At 40.5% G+C, this 22,578-nt stretch overlaps 2 protein-coding genes across 4 annotated transcripts in view; both read right to left on the reverse strand.

The window, feature by feature from the left end:
* Positions 1–423: 423 nt before the first annotated feature.
* On the reverse strand, positions 424–12,263 carry si:zfos-323e3.4 (volume-regulated anion channel subunit LRRC8C). Its single transcript, XM_061909941.1, has 3 exons — positions 12,045–12,263; positions 6,680–6,838; positions 424–4,073 (listed from the first exon to the last, which is right to left on the reverse strand). The coding sequence occupies exons 2-3, from the start codon at positions 6,818–6,820 to the stop codon at positions 1,812–1,814; spliced, it is 2,403 nt and encodes an 800-aa protein (XP_061765925.1). The 5' UTR covers positions 6,821–6,838; positions 12,045–12,263; the 3' UTR covers positions 424–1,811.
* A 2,968-nt stretch (positions 12,264–15,231) lies between these two features.
* Positions 15,232–22,578, reverse strand: part of keap1b (kelch-like ECH-associated protein 1b) — a 28,324-nt gene continuing 20,977 nt past the window's right edge. For all 3 annotated transcript variants that reach the window (XM_061909945.1, XM_061909955.1, XM_061909951.1), the window contains 4 exons: positions 21,619–22,295; positions 21,320–21,525; positions 21,074–21,250; positions 15,232–16,631 (listed from right to left, as the gene is read on the reverse strand). In XM_061909945.1, coding sequence (XP_061765929.1) covers positions 16,417–16,631; positions 21,074–21,250; positions 21,320–21,525; positions 21,619–22,295 — 1,275 coding nt within the window. In that variant the 3' untranslated portion in view covers positions 15,232–16,416. The remainder of the gene's footprint in view (positions 16,632–21,073; positions 21,251–21,319; positions 21,526–21,618; positions 22,296–22,578) is intronic.

The raw sequence follows: 22,578 nt of genomic DNA on the forward strand, positions 1-22,578 counted from the left end.
AAAACAACTTTGACATTCCTGATACATAGTAAGCACAGGTTGTCGGTCCGTTTGGTTTTCAGGTTCCATTTTTCTTCTTAGTTTTTTTTGGTATGTAATGTTTTAATCTGTATTGTGTTTATTTGACCTTTAGAATTTGTTGTGGGACAATAAAAAAAAAGTTGTGGGTCCCAAATGGCCCCCAGGCCACAATTGGGACACCTCTGTATTACACCAAGGTGTTCATGTTATTGACTACTTCTCACCTCATGCCTAGTCCTGAACTTAAAACCTTAGACCCAACCGTGAATCCTAATCCAGCCATGAAGCCAGAATTTAACCCTTGAACCACAACCTGAAGCCAAAACCCGACCCTCCCGGCTAACCGCAGTACTCAGCAGTCCTAACCAGACTCAACAATGAATCATAGACAGCACAACCATGTTGCAGTAAATCCTTTTACGATTTATTCAATTTGTGCTCTTGAATTTGCAAAGATGTTGCTTCATAAAACAAACGGCAGGTTTGAACACCGTTGTAACACGCAGAAGAAGAACATCCCCTAACGAGGGAAACGTTTCAAATCAGTCTCTTCTTCCACCTCTGAATTGAACACTGGAATCCACGAGGAAAAGAAACATGTCTGAGAATTAAACATCAAACGTCTCAAGCTTTTTATTCATGCACAGACAAAGAAAGCGGCATGTTTAGGGCATTAGTGCAGGTGTGTTTCTGCACGGCCATGTTGAGGTATGTCTGGCAGGTCGGAACACGACTTGGCTGACAACCGCAGTCCCTCTCTGAGACCAAAACCTGCTCAGAAAGAGCAGGAAGCGATAAGCCGTCAACTTTTTTTTTTTTTTTAATTGCTAAATGTGCCTTTTCAAAATAAGACCAAGATACGTAAGGACAATGACTTCTTTGTTTGAGTGAACGCAGCTGAGGTAGTAACAGACCTAAGAAGAAGTCAGTAAGAGAAGTGTTCATGTGTGTGCCAATTCAGTCTTCTCTCAGTGGGACTGAGCATGTCCACTAAGGACATCATTTACTCTAGAACACACAAAAAAGCAAAAACTACTATCTGCTGCTGGATTAATGCCTTTGGTTTTTGCCCTCAAACTCCAGGGAATTATGCAGAGTATGTGTACATTAACAAAAACAACAAAAAAATAGTATGAGAAAATGAAAATATTGATCTGATTACTGGTACTACCCTTAATATTGTCAACACCAATTTATGGATTGTATATATGCATTTTATATATTATCCTCTGTAGTCTTGTTTTGATCTACATGGTAATATCCACTTACTTGATGTGGTTCCATCTACACTTCTTAAACTTTATTAAGCACTTATTTGTTTTGTTGTTTCAAGCTAGGTTAGCTTAACTATTAGCATGCCTGCTCCTGGCGTTCAGTCAGTGTGTAACATGTTTGGCATGTTTACTGAGCTATTAAGCAATGCAGTTTACTTGCCATAAAGGAAGGGATTACTATTCACTCCGGGGAGTGGCTCCACAATGTTTATCAAAAAAACCTAACAGAATTAGTTGCTAGCCACTTGCCAGCCAGAGGGGGTCAGAGGATTTTTGATCCACATTGAAAGCCATTAATCGGCAATGGCCGATCACATACTTTTCCCAAAATTGGTGGCTAATCGATTGGCACATCCCTAGTTAATTCGCTTCCTTTATACATTTATAGTTTGTGCATTATTTCCTATGGACAAAAACAGTTTGTATTGAATTGAGTTCCACTTTGCAAACTGTAGTTGTAAACAGACCAAAAATCAGGTCTAGACAAATCAATGAAGATTTTTAAAAGGGGCCAAGTCAGCTACTACTCAGACTTCTGTGCATCTCGACAGGCAACACCTGCAGCAGGTTGTCCTCCGCGACAATCCCATTAGAAGTCAACAAGGGGCAGTTTGCTATCTCCACAGGCAGAGCATCTAGGCGGTTTCCTTTAATCTCCAGTCGGACCAGTTGGAGCAGATTTGCGACCTTGGAGCTCAAGAAGAGCAGGGAGTTGTTCCCAAGAGCCAGAGTATGTAGTCTTTTACAAGAGTACAGCTCCTCAGGTAGCATCTCTATCGAGTTGAAAGCAGCAGAGAAGAACTGCAGGCCCTGCAGGATGCCCACCTCAAGCGGGATGGAGGTGATCTGGTTGTGGGAGACATCCAGGTGCCTGAGCTTGGTGCAGTAGAACAACCGGCTGGGGAGCCTTTTGAGTTTATTCCAACTGATGTCCAGAGTCTCCAAGGTGTTTAACTTACTGATGTGATCTGGAATGTAGGTGATCTTGTTGTGCCACAGCCTCAGCGTTACCAGTCGATGGCAGTGCTGCAGACTCAGAATCTCCTCTACTGTGGTCAGCTTGTTTTCTTTGAGGTCCAACTCCTGCAGATTGCTCAGGCTAAAGACGGCGCTTGGAATGCGCTCCAGCTCGCAGCCCACCAACTCCAGGGACACCAAGTTGGTGAGTTTCTTCAGGCTGCTGAAGGCTTGGAGTTTGTTCCCTTCATTGTGGATGCTCAAATGCTGCAGGTTCAGGGCGACATCATAAATGCTGGCTGGGATCTTTGTAAGATTGGAGTTCATGGTAAGGACACTCAGGGCCGTAAGATTTCGAAGGGAGTCCAGGGTGGCTACTGGGCCATTCAGATGCAACTCCTCAAGTCTTTGCAGATGGTACATCCACTCGGGTACCTCATCTAAACCTTCAAACCATAGTCGTAGGACCTTCAGTTGATCTTTGAGATGTTTCAAGGCGGGCAGCTGGAGCTTCGCCTGGCAGTAAACCAGCGACAAATCCCGAAGTTTCTCTAGTTTAGCCACATTGGGTGAGATCATAATGTTTTTAACTTGCTCCAATTTGAGAGACTGTATTTCCATGAGCTCGTAGACCGTGTCGGGAAGTCCCGGCAACATTAACAGGTGGAGCTCCAGATGGTCATTGGCGTTTTTAGCGAGACGGGCTCGTAGCTTTTTAGTGGTCCATTCATGGTTGAGGTTGAGCTGATGGAGGCGACTCTCACTGACCTCAGACAGAAAAAAAGCAAATCTTTTAGCATATAGGTCATCGTATTGGTCCACCAGGTGAAGAAGAAAGGCAAAGTCATTCTTTACATCCGGTATGTCGTTGATGCCCGTCTCTAGCCTGACATGTTCGAAGGAATACACCCTCAGGGGGCGGTGGAACTGCCAGTAGAGCGTATAGATGCACAAGATGCCATAGACGCACACAAAGCAGATGTAGCAATAGGCCAGTTTCGAGAAAAGATGAGCTTTGTTGTGGTTACAACAATAAATGTCAAAACCTGTCAGCTCAGGGGGAACCAAGCAGCGAACCACAATCTCAATGTTTGGAGACAGTGCTGCTGTGTAAATGATGATCAAAAGGAACTTGAAAACCTTGAGCGATGTTTGCAGCACATACATGATGTACAAGATGTCTGCCTCTTCCACATGAGTTCTAAGCTTTTTCACCTTCTCAAACAGAGCTTTGGCTTGCTCTCCTTCCTTCTTATCTAGCACCGATGGAGTAGATTGAGAATCCGGACTTTTTTTTTCTGGATTAGATTTGGAAGGGCCAACCAGAGGAAGCAAGGTGGTCTCCTCCTCGTCCGTCCGTTTGTCAGATGGATCTTTGGACATGGTCGTCCTCCTCAAAATTACCAGTTTTTCCTCGCCTCGTTCCTCGCAAACTTCGCTCAAGGCCCTTGTGGTCCAGGGGGAGTCGAAGCACTTACCCAGGATGGTGACAAAGAGGTCGAGTTTAGAGGAAGTCCCGGGAAACTTGAACCAAAAGCTGCTAGCTACCATGAACATCATTGTGTGGATCACCACCAGGTACGGGAAGTACTTTGCATACCAGTGCACAAACCTCTCGTAGCAATAGTGGTTGATGAAGACGTACTGGTGGATGTCCAGGTTGTTCTTGCGGCCAAGCACCTCCCGTATGACAGGATTGGTAGGTTTTAAACTCATCCACGTCTCATTGTCTGCGTAGTTCCGGATGTAGCTGCAGTCAATGGCACTGGGTGTTGGACTGGTGAAGGGACTTGGCAGGCAGGCAATCTTATCTTGGGTGAGCTGAGGAGAAAATAAGGAAGGATTATTGGGTGAAGAAGGAGAACCGACCTGTCATGGCCACCAAGTTGTGAAGAATCTTATATCCGGGTCAATACGCTCAATCATATAAAACTAGAAATGTCCGGATCCAGATTACGGGATTGGATTGGGGGTCGATATCTGCCTGTGTTAACTGATCCGATGGTGATCTTTACCGCAGCGGTGTTCCTGTGTTTACATGGTTAAAGATTGTACTCACGTGAACGATTCCTTCAAAATGGATGGCTGTTTAGGGATACATGACTACATTTCCGTATCACACATGCAGGAGTTGCATGAATACCACAAGGGGGTCGAGCCAAAACACCAGCTGGAACTTGAGAGTAAGCTGCAACGTGCAGAGCCGCTTCTAAGATACTAATTCTCACCACTTTGAATGGAAATTGATAGAATTTTTCCAGTTCCGATTCCACTTTTGATTCTGATTAACGATTCAGTTCCTTAACAATTTTCTCATCGAAAAAAAAAAAGTGTAGTAACATCAAGTTTGCTCAGTTTAGAGGTAACAGGGTCCTGTTCCATAGCCTACAGTGAGGTCTTAAGAGGCACATACATAGTAGAGGAAAAAAACATATTTTAAAAATAAATATAAGAAATTAATATTCTTTTGTAGAACTTAACAAAATACAAACCCTGTTTCCATATGAGTTGGGAAATTGTGTTAGATGTAAATATAAACAGAATACAATGATTTGCAAATCATTATCAACCCATATTCAGTTGAATATGCTACAAAGACAACATATCTAATGTTCACACTGATAAACCTTTTTTTTTTTTTTGCAAATAATTATTAACTTTAGAATTTGATGCCAGCAACACGTGACAACAAAGTTGGGAATGGTGGCAATAAATACTGATAAAGTTGAGGAATGCTCATCAAACACTTATTTGGAACATCCCACAGGTGTGCAAGCTAATTGGGAACAGGTGGGTGCCATGATTGGGTATGAAAACAGCTTCCCAAAAAATGCTTAGTCTTTCACAAGAAAGGATGGGGCGAGGTACACCCCCTTTGTCCACAACTGTGAGAGCAAATAGTCAAACAGTTTAAGAACAACGTTTCTCAAAGTGCAATTGAAAGAAATTTAGGGATTTCAACATCTAAAGTCCATAATATCATCATAAGATTCAGAGAATCTGGAGAAATCACTCCACGTAAGCGGCATGGCCGGAAACCAACATTGAATGACCGTGACCTTCGATCCCTCAGACAGCACTGTATCAAAAACCAACATCAATCTCTAAAGGATATCACCACATGGGCTCAGGAACACTTCAGAAAACCACTCTCACTAAATACAGTTCGTAGCTACATCTGTAAGTGCAAGTTAAAGCTCTACTATGCAAAGCGAAAGCCATTTATCAACAACATCCAGAAACGCTGCCTGTTTCTCTGGGCCCGAGATCATCTAAGATGGACTGATGCAGAGTGGAAAAGTGTTCTGTGGTCTGACGAGTCCACATTTCAAATTGTTTTTGGAAATATTCGACATCGTGTCATCCGGACCAAAGGGGAAGCGAACCATCCAGACTGTTATCGATGCAAAATTCAAAAGCCAGCATCTGTGATGGTATGGGGGTGCATTAGTGCCCAGGGCATCGGTAACTTGCACATTTGTGAAGGCACCATTAATGCTGAAAGGTACATACAGGTTTTGGAACAACATATGCCATCTAAGCGCCGTCTTTTTCATGGACACCCCTGCTTATTTCAGCAAGACAATGCCAAGCCACATTCAGCACGTGTTACAACAGCGTGGTTTTGTAAAAAAAGAGTGCGAGTACTTTCCTGGCCCGCCTGCAGTCCAGACCTGTCTCCCATCGAAAATGTGTGGCGCATTATGAAGCGTAAAATACGACAGCGGAGACCCCGGACTGTTGAACCACTGAAGCTCTACATAAAACAATAATTGGAAAGAATTCCACTTTCAAAGCTTCAACAATTAGTTTAATGAGTGTTGTTAAAAGAAAAGGTGATGTAACACAGTGGTGAACACGCTCTTTCCCAACTACTTTGGGACGTGTTGCAGCCATGAAGTTCTAAGTTAATTATTATTTGCAAAAAAAAAAAAGTTTATGAGTGAACATCAAATATCTTGTGTTTGTAGTGCATTCAATTGAATATGGGTTGAAAGGGATTTGCAAATCATTGTTTTACGTTTAAATTGACATCTAACACAATTTCCCAACTCATATCAAAACGGGGTTTGTATAACATAAGACAGTTTTGAAAGACTGATTGGTCTCATGGTTCAAAACAAAGGTAGAAAGTGTGCAACCATACTATCCATCCATCCATCTTCTACCCGCTTATCCGAGGTCGGGTCGCGGGGGCAGCAGCCTAAGCAGGGAAGCCCAGACTTCCCTCTCCCCAGCCACTCCGTCCAGCTCTTCCCGGGGGATCCCGAGGCGTTCCCAAGCCAGCCGGGAGACATAGTCTTCCCAACGTGTCCTGGGTCTTCCCCGTGGCCTCCTACCGGTTGGACGTGCCCTAAACACCTCCCTAGGGAGGCATTCGGGTGCAACCATACTATGGATAATATTCATTAATGATGTGTCCATACCTGCAAGGTGCACCCAAAGACGCCAATCATGAGCATGGCGACGCACAGGTACTCGGAGAAAACATCCCACCACGGTTTGAGCACCCGGTACTTGGAGTTCTGCTCGATGCCGATGTTCCGGAATTCTCCCACTGGGATCATCCTGGCTGCTGGTCCACACTGTGAGAGTAAATGTGAGTAAGACAAGGTGGTGTAACATCATGTTAGGTCGCAAATACAGATTATGTTTCTTTTTTGACTAAATGAGGGATAGGCGATACGGCTTTAATATATTTTGCAGCCTCTTGCGATAATATATAACATAGTATATTCATTGGTACATAAATGATAATAGAAGCATTTCAAAATGGGTTACAGTACAGAGACCCCTAATGTAGCTGGTGACATGTGGAGTAACATATTGTGTAATTTCTGGCTGTATTATTTTCTCAGAACTATTATTATGTGAAGTGAATTACATTTACAGTATATACTCAAAGCGCTCTACATATTGTAACCCATTATCTACATCTTTAAGTTACATTTCCACCAGTGTAGGTGGCACAGGGAGCAGGTGGGTAAAGTGTCTTGCCTGAGGACACAACGGCAGTGACTAGGATGGCAGAAGAGGGGATCGAACCTGGAACCCTCAAGTTGCTAGCACGGCAGCTCTACCCACCGGCCCTACTTGCTAATTTACTGTTAATACCTGGTTACTTTCTGTTGTAAGATGTTCTATGTGCACTTCTGATAAAATATAATAAACACTTATTCTTCTGTTGTTTGGATATTAGTTGTTTGGATAGTTACAGTTTCGCCAATACCAATGCTAATACTTCAAATGTTCAAGATCACTGAATGATAGAATGTTTAATCACAATTATAATTAGAAAAAACACAGGATGGTGGGGTGACAATTTCAATTAAATATCTAAATGATTTCCTTATTAGCAAAAACTACTACTGGCTCTGATTTACATCCTTTGTTTTTTGCCCTCAAGAGGCCTCCTGTGTCCAGGGACTTATTTCCTGAGAGTGTAATCAATAACTAAATTGACAAGAAACTAATTTGCGATAATAAAAAATATCGATCGAATCACTATAGTATTGCCCATATACTGATAATTTACCTGGCATCATTACTGTCGATATATGTAACTATCAGCCCACCCCTGTTTACATTCAAAATTGCTCGAATAGCAGTTAACTGTTTTTTTTTGTATTTTCCTATGGTGTGTAGTGTAGCAAAGTGATTCTCAAACTGTGGTACGTGTACCACTACTGGTATGGGGACTCCATGAAGTGGTACGCCAAACAATCACTTGATTAAAGTACAGTATTATATTTTCCTATATTCAAACAGTGTTACTGTTCCAACTATTTGTAATGTTACCACAGTTAAAACTGTTGTACTTGCTTAATGAAACCTCTACCTTGTTTTTAATGAATGCTTATCGCTACAACGCTACTGTATTTTAATGTTGGTTGTTATGGTGGTACTTGGCGAGCCAAATGTTTTCTAAGGTGGCACTTGGTGTAGCATGTTTAGCTATTCTTTGTCCTCCAATGATAAAATTACTTGGAAGAAACTTACTTTACTTGCTGCCATGGACGCAAGCATTAGTGACCTAGATACTTTTGAGTTCTGTGGCAGAACGATCGCCACCAGCTGGCTACACAGGACGCTAAATTGTGTTAAGGACGCGGTTGTTTGTGGGACAAAGGTAGAATGTGTCATCAACATGCATTATCATAATAAAACAATAACATTAGAAGCTTTATCGTCCGCCAAATTGATATCATTTAGATGAAGTGTCCTTGGATGCACCAAATATGTCTTGATCGGACGCCAAATGTCCCTCAAGTAATTTTCAAATTTGGCCTTGGTTTTCTAGCGCAATGGTTGTCAATGTTTTCGAGGCCAAAGACCCCCAAATTGATGAAGAGACCCCCTACTTATACATCCTGTACAAAGTTGTGATTGAGTTTTAAATTAAACTTGTCCGAAAAAGTATATTCAACTTCCTTAAATGCACAAACCATCAAAAGTAGTGTATTTAAATTAATAAATGGTATTGTACTATTCTATTATCTATTAGTATTTATGTTTAATCTATGTGTAATACTATGCTTGTTATGAAGAATGAATGTGTTAAATGTTACTCAAAATATTGCTTTAATGGTAATGTAGATAGATAGATGGATAGATAGATAGATAGATAGATAGATAGATAGATAGATAGATAGATAGATAGATAGATAGATAGATAGATAGATAGATAGATAGATAGACAGTACTTTATTGATTCCTTCAGGAGAGTTCCTTGAGGAGAATTAAGTAGGTTTTATGTAGGTTTTATGATGGTGACAAGTGAGAGTACAAATGCTTCGTTTTACTTCCTTTTCGGACATATTGAATGACTTATCTGTCAAACTGAAATGTAGTCCATTGTAACCCTTGATGCATTTTGTAAGTAAACTAATAAACCCTGGAACGGGGGGAAAAAAAACTCTGCAGAAATATGAACACATTGGAAGTTCTTCAATCTGGCTGGTCTATATGGTTATAGCAAAAATAACAGTAAAAAAAATAGTGGTAATTTTAGCGTTGTTATAAAAAGACTCATCTCCTACCGGGCTTAACTTATTTTTACACTTGTATGCAATGTAAAGAAGCTAAATTTACTTAAACTGGTGCCTGTCTAGGTAATAAATAACATCTAAATCAGTGGTTCTTAACCAGGGTTCGATCAAACCCTAGGGGTTCGGTGAGTCGGGCTCAGGAGTTCGGCGGAGGTCAAAGCACACCGACTCATCGTGTAAAAAAAAACTTCTCCAGATCGGCGTATTACGGATATGGCAACAGCAGAAGTCACACTGATTTGCAGGTGTGTCATTTGTTGTGGGTTTAGACACTGTGTTGGTTTTGTTCGTTGAACAAGGTGATGTTCATGCACGGTCCATTTTGTGCACCAGAAAAAAAACATGCTAACACTTTATACGGGGAACACATTCACCATTAATTTATTAATTGCTTATTAACATGCAAATGAGTAACATATTGGCTCTTAACTAGTAATTATTAAAGGCCTACTGAAATGAGATTTTCTTATTTAAACGGGGATAGCAGGTCCATTCTATGTGTCATACTTGATCATTTCGCGATATTGCCATATTTCTGCTGAAAGGATTTAGTAGAGAACATCCACGATAAAGTTTGCAACTTTCGGGGCTAAGACACAAGCCCTGACTCTACCGGAAGTCGCAGACGATGACGTCACAAGTGGGGGGGCTCCTCACATATTCACATAGTTTATAATGGGAGCCTCCAACAAAAAGTGCTATTCGGACCGAGAAAACGACAATTTCCCCATTAATTTAAGCGAGGATGAAAGATTCGTGGATGATGGTATTGATAGCGAAGGACGAGAAAATAATAATAATAATACAATAAAATAAAAAGCAACGGCTCCGGGCGGCGGCAGTGTGAGCGGTTCAGATGTAATTAGACACATTTACTAGGATAATTCTGGAAGATCCCTTATCTGCTTATTGTTTTAATAGTGTTTTAGTGAGATTGTAAAGTCATACCTCGAGGTCGGATGGCTGCGGTGAACACGCAGTGTCTCAGAGAGAAGCCAAGCTCACAGCTGCCTTTTAAACAGCTACTGCAGGAGGACGAATAATCCAATGATGTCTCCGGTAAGATATATATATCACAATTTTCCCATCCAAAAACATGCTGGTTGATGTAGAGAAACATGTTCGCTTGACCGTATTAAAAAGAAAGAAACACCGGCTGTGTCTCGGTGCTAAAGACAGCTGCAATCCACCGCTTTCCACCAATGGCATTGTTCTTTATAGTCTCCATTATTAATTGAACAAATTGCAAAAGATTCAGCAACACAGATGTCCAAATTACTGTGTAATTATGCGATGAAAAGAGACGACTTTTAGCCGTAAATGGTGCTGAGCTAATATTTCCTGACAGTCCGTGACGTCACGCGCACGCGTCATCATTCCGCGACGTTTTCAACAGGAAACTCCGCGGGAAATTTAAAATTGCAATTTAGTCAACTAAACCGGCCGTATTGGCATGTGTTGCAATGTTAATATTTCATTATTGATATATAAACTATCTGACTGCGTGGTGGGTAGTAGTGGGTTTCAGTAGGCCTTTAAGTACTTATTAAAGCCTTATTCGGCTTTGTATATTGTATATAACCCTGACCCTAACCCTAACCCTAACCAAATAACTCTAAATTAAGTCTTTGATACTTAGAAAATGTTCCCCTAGTGTCCAAAAACCTCTAAATTAAGTCTTTGTTACTTAGAATATGTTCCCCAAAACAAAGTGTTACCAAACACACATAACTTTGTCTTGAATTTGACAAAAAACAACATTTAATTTTTCACAAAAGAATGCTTTGGTGAATGCGCATAAGACACTGGTGGGGTTCGGTACCTTTAACAAGGTTAAGAACCACTGATCTAAATAATGTGGACAAAACCCAGATTTTTTTTTAATTTCACATGGGGAAAAAAAACATGTGAATGTTGTCTGTCTATCCGTGTTGGCCCTGCGATGAGATAGCGACTTGTCCAGGGTGTACCCCGCCTTCCGCCTGATTGTAGCTGAGATAGGCGCCAGCACCCCCTGTGACCCCAAAAGGAATAAGCGGTAGGAAATGGATGGATGGATGGATGGAAGGAAAAAAACCCATTCGAATTTACAAGTTGTTTTTTTTAAAAACAAACCTTTGCTATAATGTATTTTCTCACTTGCGACCCAAACTAACCTTTCCAAACTACAAATGTGTTGTTTTAATTCAACATTGAAATGTGGTGTGAATTGCACGTGTTTAGTTAGACATGAACACACACAACCGCCCACTGAGTGAGTGAGTGTGTGTGTGTGTGTGTGTGTGTGTGTGTGTGTGTGTGTGTGTGTGTGTGTGTTGCAGTATCAGGTGTGTTACAAGTGGGTGTATCCCAAGTGGATCAACAAGTTTGGCAACAATGTCGGCCACCGACTCAGTTCCACTCTCTTTATACACATCCATCACTTTAAAAACCCCCACAACTTGTGTTATTCCTGAAGTATTGACTTAAAACTTGTGGAACAACATTACTAAAGGCATTTCCGATACATCAACATAGCGATTAGGGGTCAAATTAAAAAGTGTTGAGTCATCATCGCAGGTGTCCGACTATACAAAGAAAATAAAACACCCCAAAAAATCATTTTGTGTTACATTTCCTTGACGTCTTTTAACTTGAAAGCTTCTAGGTTTTATGTACCAGGCGTCGAAACTATCACCGTTTAAAAAAAGAATACTGATAAATATGTATAAAAACAAGCTTTATCCATGAATATTTCACTTACCTGCTGCCGGCCGTGTCAGGTAGGTCTTGAGAGTCTGTTTTCATGCTTAAAAAAAAAACAGCGCACCGGTGTCAAGCACACTCAACAAAAAGCAGAGCACATCCGGAAAAGAACTTCAGAATAAGCCATGGGAGATAAAATAAATAGTCGAAAAACTGCACATCCGGCAAGAAACTTTTAAACTGCTCAGGAAGCAACTATAGACTTGAGTATGTTTGTCCATTTTTCAAACTGTAACGTTTAAATACTTGCATTGCTGTGGGATATTCAGAGGCGGTTCAGGTGAGAACCAGGCTCTCTTTAGCTCCCTCTAGTGTTAATTGTAAGCCAGTAATTCTATAACCCCAAAAAACATCACATTACTCCAGGAGTGTCCAAAGTGCGGCCCGGGGACCATTTGCGGCCTGCAGCGAATCGTTTACCAGCCCGCCACACATTCTGCAAAGATTGCAAAATTGATAGTATTGCAAACTTTAAAAAAAGTGGAATGAGGTGAAATCTAATGACAAAAAGTGGCAATGTTGACACAAAGCTGCCATGCAGGCAGTTTTTTGGTTCCTTTTGTCTTTATTTTTTCCATTGTTATAATGAATAGTTACTGAAAAATTATCACTTTAAAATGTTTTATGTGAAAACAATATTGCATATTTTGTGTGGTTGCCATATAAAAACATCAAAGTTTTGACAAAAGAGCATAAAACAAACAACATAATAGTTCAAACTTAAAATCAACAGATATATCGGAAGTTGGTCTTGATATTTAAGTGTTAAAAGTACCAAAAAAAACTAATAAAAATGTATCACTTTATGAGTGGGGAACCTTTCGGATCTCAAATATATTTAGTAGGATTTTATTTAACTTTTCACTGTGATTACTCAAAAATATTCAATAATTAAAATCAATGGTGTCCTGCATCTTTGAGGGCTTTAATTGCTAAATAAAGAAACTCTCCTGAAGGTATCAATAAAGTACTATCTAAATACTGCATATTTCAGTTCTACTATAAAAAACAAAGTTGTCTTTGACAGAAAAGGCATACAACCATATTTGTTTTACTTTATATCAACCTCAAGTTGATATAGAGATTTACTGTAAGCATTAAATTAAAAAAATAATAATAATTTGACATATTTTTAACATTTTAGTGACTGAGACCCTCTATGCTCCCGAGGAGCCCCAAGGATTAAAAAAAAAATCCATATATTTTGTTATGGTTTGAAAATGAAAAATATCAAAATGGCCCCCGCATGCTTAAATTTTTCCGTGTGCGGCCCTCTGTGGAAAAAGTTTGGACACCCCTGCATTAGGCACACTGACACCTTGTAACAACACTGAATAAATTGAAAACATAATAAATGCAATTAAAATGTTAAATACAGTACCTTCCAAATGAATAAAGGCTGCAAATTGCATAGCAACGCAGCCCATCTTAATATTGTATTGTATTTATTAATATTTAGGCTATGCCACATCATGCAGACATATTGCTAACTTTGCTCAATAGCTACATTAGCCTCGCTCGCATGCTTGCTGTTAGAGATTATTTTCATTTGGTTTATAGTCAGGGAAAGACAAATTCAATAACAATTAGGACTGTATGTACAGTATATAATAGTACTATCTTGCTAGGTTCTTGCATTAGCTGTTCTAAATATCACATTTAAACACTTTAACTCTTATTATTGATGCCAATGCTATTCTCATGTTGACACATGGGTTGCTGGAATGGTGGCATTTAGCGTAATAGCTGTTAACATCATTACATTTTATTGAGATGCTCGTAAACGTCCCTTTAGCAATTATGAGTTTATGTAAACTGGAAACTATGTAACTTTCTGCTAATAAAGCAAGATGTGCTCTCAGCGGTTAGCAACAGGTCGCAAGCCCATTTCAAATTTCCACAGTAATTCTTACAATTATATTTAAAAAGGAATAGTTTGTGTATACAGCTATAAAATTGAGTCTCATTAGGGTCCGAAAACACCACATAAATCCAGAAAGTATTCACAGCGCCTCACTTTTTTCCACATTTTGTAATTTTACAGCCTGATTCCATAATGGAATAAATACATTTTTGTCCACAAAATTCCATGGACAATACCCTGTAATGACAACATGGAATAGTAGTTTTGTTTGCAAATTTATTAAAACCAAAAAAATTAATAAATCACATGTCCATAAGTAGTCACAGCATTTACTCAATACTGTTGATGCACCTTTGGCAGCAATTACAGCCAAGTTTTGCACACCCATCTTTGAGAAGTTGAGCCCATTCCTCTTTGCAGCACCTCTCAAGCTCAATCGGGTTGGATGGGAAGCGTAGGTTTTCATCCAGCATGTCTCTGTACATTGCTGCTTTCATCTTTCCCTCTATCCTGACAAGTCTCCCAGTTACTGTGACTGAAAAACATCCCCACAGCATGATGATGCCATGACCATGCTTCACTGTAGGGATGGTCTTTGTTTTTTTTTATCCCTGAATAAATTAGCAATATGTATTAAAAAAAAAAAAACTCACATTGTCATTACGGGGTATGTATGTAGATTTCTGAGTACAAAAATAATTAATTTAGGTTTGGAATAAAGACTGTAACATAACAAAATGTGGGAAAAGTTAAAGCGCTGTGAATACTTTTCATCACCAAAATCAAATCACTTGTTCTATTTCTGAAATTTCCTGAAGGTTTACGCAAAATCCACCAATATTTTTTTTTGTTATGTTGCTAACTGCGCTTCACGGTGGAAGAGGGGTTAGTGCGTCTGCCTCACAATACGAAGTTCCTGCAGTCCTGGGTTCAAATCCAAGCTCGGGATCTTTCTGTGTGGAGTTTGCATGTTCTCCCCGTGAATGCGTGGGTTCCCTACGGGTACCCCGGCTTCCTCCCACTTCCAAAGACATGCACCTGGGGATAGGTTGATTGGCAAGTGAGTGTGAATGTTGTCTGTCTATCTGTGTTGGCCCTGTGATGAGGTGGCGACTTGTCCAGGGTGTACCCCGCCTTCCGCCCGATTGTAGCTGAGATAGGCCCCAGCACCCCCCGCGACCCCGAAAGGGAATCAGCGGTCGAAAATGGATGGATGGATGGATGGATGTTGCTAACTAACAGGCGGACAAACTCCAGCGAATACACAAGAGATAATTATGTGCAGGTTTTCGCACATTAAAACACAAAAGCAAAACACACATACAATAAACATATTTGTCTTTACTATCAATTATTGTACAGGATTTTGTTGGAAAAATGTACAAAGCCGATTTGAAATACTCTTAAATGCCCACCCCAACTATAGATGGCCAAGAAAAGAAAAGAAAAGAAAAAAAAAATCCCTTACAAAGTGAAACAAATTCTTTACAAACATGCATTCTTACCCAGCTAAAACACATGCTTGTTTTGGAAAAACAGAACAAAAAAAACCACAGAACACCAGAGTCCATTTCAATACAAAGCTTTTGTCAGTTAAGAGGAACAAGAATAAATTAAGAATTTAAATTTCTGTTTGAATATCAGTGTACAAAACATCACTTACAAACAATTGTAGCTTAAACGGCTGTTACAAATACGTCATTAGTGTTTAACAGATGAACACTTCAGACGAACATGGTCACTTTTTGAAGTTTGGTGGAAGAGAAAACCAGGTGAACTATCCAGATGTCTTTGATTTTTTTATAAAAAAGAAAATCCGCAAGAAACTACAGTATTATTTGTCACTCATTGAAGTCACCATCAGGATTCTTAGCGTTACATAAAAGACAGGTTTTACCTGTTGGACTGCTTCTCTTGCAAAAGAATGTCATTTTGAAGCCATGTGACATTAACCACTTGTTGAATATGCATTGTGGAAAGTAGAAGCATCAAAACTATGTTAAAACGGCAAAATGTATGAGTGATAATTAAATTAGGACTTGCAACCTAATAGAAGGATGTTTCCAAGGTGATTTTAGAGCTTCCAATCAAATTTAAGTGGGTTCGTGCTGGGATTTGGGATGAGAAAAGTGGATATGAGTGTGTGGAGATGCAGAGTGATGGCACTTAAAACACCCCAAAGTAACAACAAACAGCCACTTTTTACTAAACGAGATGATGTGCAAAATGTGTGTAATTTAAAATCAAGTGTATGCAGCCCTTTTTAGTCTAGGTCAAATCTGGGATGCGCAGTTCTGCTGGAGGACTCCAAATACCAGATGTAAGCACACAGACAGACTGAGGTTTGCCAGAAGACAGAGCTTGTTCAGGATTGATTATACCGACGCTGATCTTTTAATATAATACTGACTTGGTGTTCCGGAATCGATAAGGCAGCATTCAGATGTTTTAACTTCAGCTAAGTTGCGTGTGTGTGTGTGTGTGTGTGTAGGGAGCGATATGGGGTTTACAGTGTACTGTGTCGCTGTATGTGTTGCACGACTCCACCATTCTCACGCTCGGGTGTAGGACTTCGAGGTAGGACATTCTGGCACGGCTCCATGGTAACGGCCACGCCAACACCGCTACGTCCTGATGTCATGCACGTCACTTCTGTCCAAGTGTCCTCTTCGGGGTCGTAGCACTCCACGCTGTCCAAGAACGTGCTGCCGTCGTAACCGCCTGTCAACGCAAACAAGGTTTAGTATGTTAAGCGCTTGAACATAAAACAATATGTTGGGGTTTAGAAAAATCTATTATATTTGACTAGCCTGACCTGTATTGCTGTCTTGGGCTATGTTCGTCAGTTAAATTAACAATTATTAATGGGTGTTTGTATACAAAGACTGCACTAAAATGGCAAAACATTTTTAAATTAATAGTTCATCAACAGATTAAAAAGACAACTTAAATGTAGATATGTTTTATCTAGGGGTGTAACGGTACGTGTATTTGTATTGAACCGTTTCGGTATGGGGGTTTCGGTTCGGCACGCGGGCGTATCGAACGAGTTTGTAAGAATAAGTCTTCACAAGCTGCTCTGCTTTCTGCCTCTGTCTGAGCAGCAAGCATTGTCCCGCCCACACAACCATCTGATTGGTTACATACAAAGCCAATCAGCAGTGCGTATTCAGAGCGATGTAACAGCCGATCAGCAGTGCATATTCAGAGCGATGTAACAGCCAATCAGCAGGGCGTATTCAGAGCGATGTAACAGCCGATCAGCAGGGCGTATTCAGAGCGATGTAGTCAATGCTTCAGCATCGAGCGGATATCCGTTTAGCGGGGGAGAGCAGCGGACAGCGGACACCCCCAAATCATAAAAAACACTTCCCAGTCACAACTGTTACAAACATCACTATGAGCCTGTTGACCTTCTAGAAACTTAAACTGCAGCTCTGCTCGCCCGCAGTTCTGGCTTGAGGTGAAGGCTAATTGGCGTTTAGCGTAACGTTAACTCATTTTGCGGTGCGTGTGTGTGCGAGTGTGTGCGCGCGTGTGTGTGCAGCTCAGCTCGCTCGCAGTTCTGGCTTGAGGTGAAGGCTAATTGGCGTTTAGCGGAACGTTAACTCATTTTGCGGTGCGTGTGTGCGCGCGTGTGTGTGTTAGGGGCAGCAAAGCCCTGTCTGTTATTTCATTGAACTCCATTGTGTTGCTATATGACAATTTTTTCAGCTATAGTAACATGAATCATTAGTAATGTAGCAGCCCAGTTGTGAATGGCAGGGTCCCTGCTATCACATGTTGATACAAATATAACATTTACATAATAAAAGTAAACTACAGGCCTCCCAAATGCTGTAATAAATTAAGCATGATGAGTTGACTTGAAACTGTTTAATGTTGCACTTTTTACATGTAGAAGAAAGGTTTTGTCATTTTATTTAATCAAAGCAACAACTTGAGGCAGTTTAATGTGGATTAACGTGGGCAGAATTATTATAGTGTTCCCAATGTTAAAAGGATAAAGCCATTGTTTACAAATTTGGTAAATAAATAACCAAAAAATGTACATTTTGTTGTTTTCTTACTGTACCGAAAATGAACCGAACCGTGAACTCTAAACCGAGGTACGTACCGAACTGAAATTTTTGTATACCGTTACACCCCTAGTTTTATCCCAACAGTTTTCCTGTGTCTTTTAAAAAAAAAGGATCCTTCCAAAAAGAAGAACTGCAAGTTCCTTCCTATAGGATGTATTAATATTATCATTAATATTATTATTAATATTATGCACAGGGTACCAAGCATCTCTGGATATAAGGATATGAACATTTCCTGTCATTGTTAATGTGACCAAAACTATTACGTAGTTATTATTATTGCGATATTGTTGAATGTGTTCCAAAAATACTTACACCCACACTTTTTAAATACCTAAAATAAATAGAGCCACGTTTAGTTTTTTTTATGATTCACTGATATCTTAGTTGTTCTGACAGCAATGTCTTCGTATGAGTTTAGATTGGGCAAGAGGTTAATGTCTCTTGTAGGGCTGGGCGATATATCGATATATACGATATATCGCGGGTTTGTCTCTGTGCGATATAGAAAATGACCATATCGTAATATTCAAGTATATGTTCTCACGCAGTTGCTTTTAGCTGCGGGCACAACACTTCAGGCTCTTCTCACTCTTTCCTATCTTTCCTTCTCACAGACAAGCCGGCGCACATTCTTACATACGTCACGTACTGTCACGTCATACGTCACATATGTATACGCCCTCGCAGAGCAGAGAGGGAGCAGACTGAGCTACGTTAGCTGCTAACGTAGCTGTACGAGAGAAAGAAGGTGCTGATCTGGTAACAAATGAAGGAAGACTTAATTCCCAATAAAAACAGCAGGGTTTCCATTGTCTGGCGGTGGTTCGGCTTCAAGTGGGGATATGTCGAATAAACAACTCTAATTTGTCAAGTGTGGGGCATAAGTGTTGTTACCAAAAGTAGCATTACTGCTAATATGTAGCATCATTTGAAAAATCACTCGCTAGAGAATGAAGAGAATTTCATAACCGTAGTAACATACCACATAGTGTAGGACGAATACTATTTGATTTCCTATTATGCAGCTAATTTTTATTTGACACTTAAAATATCTCTGACAATCTTGCACTTTCTGTTTTGGAAATGACATGAATGTTTGTGCCATTGCTTAATAACTTTAATAAATACACTTTTGGTCAATTGACTTAGTTGTGATTTCCATCTCTGCATGGAAGTTTAAAAGAAGGATATATGAATGCAGTATGAAGAAGAATGTTTTAATGTATACACATATAATCATCATACTGCTGTGATTATATGCATTAAGTGTTCATTCAAGCCCAAGCTAAAATATCGTAATATAGATCGTATATCGCGATATGGCCTAAAAATATCGCGATATTAAAAAAAGGCAATATCGCCCAGCCCTAGTCTCTTGTATTCTTCTAAGCGTTTAAACTAGCGTCTGTGATTTTATCAAAAGTCAATCATGTTTTTCTGTTAATTTAAATTTATACCGGTAATACTAACAGTTCAGAGTTTTACCACGGTTATCATAATTATTATCTACCATCATTTCCAGACTACAAGCTGTTAATTTTTACCTCGCACTTTACACAGACCAATGAAATTGCTGAACAGGTCACGGTGGACCAATCAAATTGTTCAGTTTAAATCAAACATACAGTTATACAATCATTCAGTCATGGCTTTATGGACTCACCCTCATTATAGAGAAGAAACACCGAAATGCACACAACGCAGCCCCAAACCCGAAGACGATCGACCCGGCCATCAAAAAGGGAATCTGCCATCCCACAGAAAGTAAATCCACCAAGACTAACGGGCTGGGAAAGGCCGAAAAGCCGTGCGCTGAAGAAGACGAATTCAATGTTTTTTGCGTGCACGTGGAGAAAGACAAAGACCCTGCTCAATGACCTCTGCGGTGGGCTACTGTATGCCCTGTTACAGGCACAGTCTTTTGTTACATTTGTGAATCAGCACAAGCGCTTGTATAAATATTTCATGTTTCAATGCGGCTTGTAGAGTTCTGTGGCCAATATATGTGAAAAATAAATTTTGTCCAAAAATTAGCTTGGTGCACTTTTAGCCCAGAAATGTTAGTATTAGCGAAGAGCAACACATACAAGTTTAATATATCATGTATTTCTTTATCACTTTCTCCCAAAAAGATGAGGGTCCTTGCATACCTTTCTCATTAAATGCCTCTCTAAGCTAGTAGAAGACCGGATGTTTTGGGGTGGATATTACGGCGTTCACTGTGGCATTAGCTACACTTTTGCACAGCTTGGAGGCCTGTAACTTAAATTACGCTTGTAATTTAAAGCGTTACAAAAAACAGAGAAACACCTCATCTGTCAAAATACGCAAAAGTTAAGGAAGGTACTTGAACTGTAATTTGGGTTACCACTGTACCTCGCTACAAATTAGTAGGGCCAGAATGTTGACTGTAGAAGCTTCCTTTTACTCCAAACATTGAATCTGGAAAGTATTCACAGGGCTTCACTATTTCAAAATGTTCTTATGTTACAGCCTTATTTTAAAATGGAATACATCATTTTTTTCCCTCCAAATTATACACGCAATACTCCATAATGACAATGTGAAAACATTTTAATTTTTTTTAGAAATAATTGAAAATGTATTAAAAAAACAATTGCCATGAATCTCAAAAGGGAAATCAGGGGCATCTTTTTGTAAGAAATTAATTTACTCCATTTAAAAATTTGGCTCTAACATAACAAAATGTGGAAAAAGTGAAGCTCTTTGAATACTTTCCAGACGCACTGTACATGTCGGCCGTATTATTATGGTTTATATGTTATATTATTCTTCTTTATCAAGTATTTATGAATTATTACTGACTTAGGATGCATGATGTGTTTTTTATGTGAGAAAAAAAACTACCTATTTTCAGAGGAAAAAATATTTTGGCTAAAAATATTTTAATTTGCAGGGGGCACAAATGCGGAATTGTGATTATGTGAGGATCCACTGTGATTAAAATGAAGCCAAGAGTGCAACCCAGTTTCCCTCCTGGCGAGCCCAGGTCAAACTCATTTGATGAGCAAATAAATCCACAGGAGACAGTATGTACATGCTCACAGTTCTCCTCACCCAACACGAAGATGCGTCCATGTAACGCAGTGACTCCCAGAGCGCTGCGTTGGTGCCTCATAGAGGCAGCGCAGCTCCATGTATCCGTTTCTACATTGTAGCGTTCCACGGTGTTCAGCTGGTTAGTGCCATCGTAGCCACCCATCACGAAAATTTGATTCCCCAGCGCGCATACACCTACGGGCGAAATAAATGTCAATCAGTTCTTCTTTTAGAGAAACAATCAATGTTGTGTTTTGTGCTCACCCGCTCCAGAGCGTGTGGTGTTCATGGAGGCCATGGTCTTCCACTCGTCCTTCTCTGGGTTGTAGCACTCGCACGAGCTGAGTCGACTGACCCCGTCAAAGCCGCCCACAGCAAAGAGCAACCGGTTGATGACCGCCACGCCCACACCGATGCGCCGCGTCAACATAGGGGCTACCAGCTGCCATTGGTCCCTTTCTGGATCGTACCTTTTAGAGCAGCAACAAATGACCCTCTCAAGATAGCCGCCAGTCCAGAGTTGTAGATATCTAATTAGAATTATAGCCGTTGAAAGCACTTACCTCTCCACGCTATTATGGTGAATACACCCATGCGATCCGCCCACTGCATAAATCATGCAGTCGATGACACCTACTCCTATTCGGTTCCTGGGCACGCTCATGGGTGCACAGGGCAACCAGCAGTTGTTCATTGGGTTGTAGCAATCCAGCGCATTTGAGTCCATGTTGCCATCAGGGGCGTTGTTCCTCCCGCCCACAGCGTAAAAAAGCCCACTGATGACACAGGCGGCCAGGCCACTGCGAGGTACCTGCAGGTCAGCTAGCCTTAGCCAGTCCTGCGTACAAGGATTATACGCTTCTAGGTAGCTGAGGGACTGCTTGAAGTAGCCGCCGGCCGTGTAGATGAGTTGCGGCACCTTGGGGGTTCGGCAAGAATTGACCTTGGTGGGTTTGTGCAGGGTTAGGTCCTGGAAGATCTGGGCAAGGTAGTCTTTACACTGGGGGTCCCAGTCCAGAGACTGGAGCTGAGCTTGTAGGAAGTTGGGAGTCAAAGAATGGCAGCGGACAGCGTGGAGTAAGGCCTGGACGTATGGCCGCCGGTTCTCTCGATCGTAACGCACCCAGGCCTCACATGCCTGGAAGACTTCAGACTCACAGCGGACATTGAGCTCATCACGGCTAATGAGGGTCACGAGCTGGCAGTGAGTCAAGTTAAAGAACTCCTCCTGGGTCGCCACCTGGAAAACAAATGTTGGAGTAAAATAAGTGTCTCAATTGTATCTATTTACAACATTTGGCGACAACAGTCTGCTTCTTTATATACTTTACGTGACTATAAAAAGTAGGCAGGACAAGTTTATTTATAGAGCACAATTCATACACAAGGCAATTGAAAGTGCGGAGTACATTATAGAAATAGGTATTAAGACTGTCAAAAATAAACTTAGGCAACAATTTTTATTTTATATAATAATGTTACATTTTCGATGTCATTAACTCATACTATCGTGACAAGCTACA

This window comes from Nerophis ophidion, linkage group LG01 (assembly GCF_033978795.1).
Source record: "Nerophis ophidion isolate RoL-2023_Sa linkage group LG01, RoL_Noph_v1.0, whole genome shotgun sequence".
NCBI lineage: Eukaryota > Metazoa > Chordata > Actinopteri > Syngnathiformes > Syngnathidae > Nerophis > Nerophis ophidion.

Coding starts and splice junctions, on each gene's coding strand:
- si:zfos-323e3.4 (XM_061909941.1), bottom strand. CDS start 6,820: ATGATCCCAGTGGGAGAATTCCGGAACATCGGCATCGAGCAGAACTCC. Junction 4,074..6,679: donor TCTTTGGGTGCACCTTGCAG/GTATGGACACAT, acceptor TTTTCTCCTCAG/CTCACCCAAGATAAGATTGC.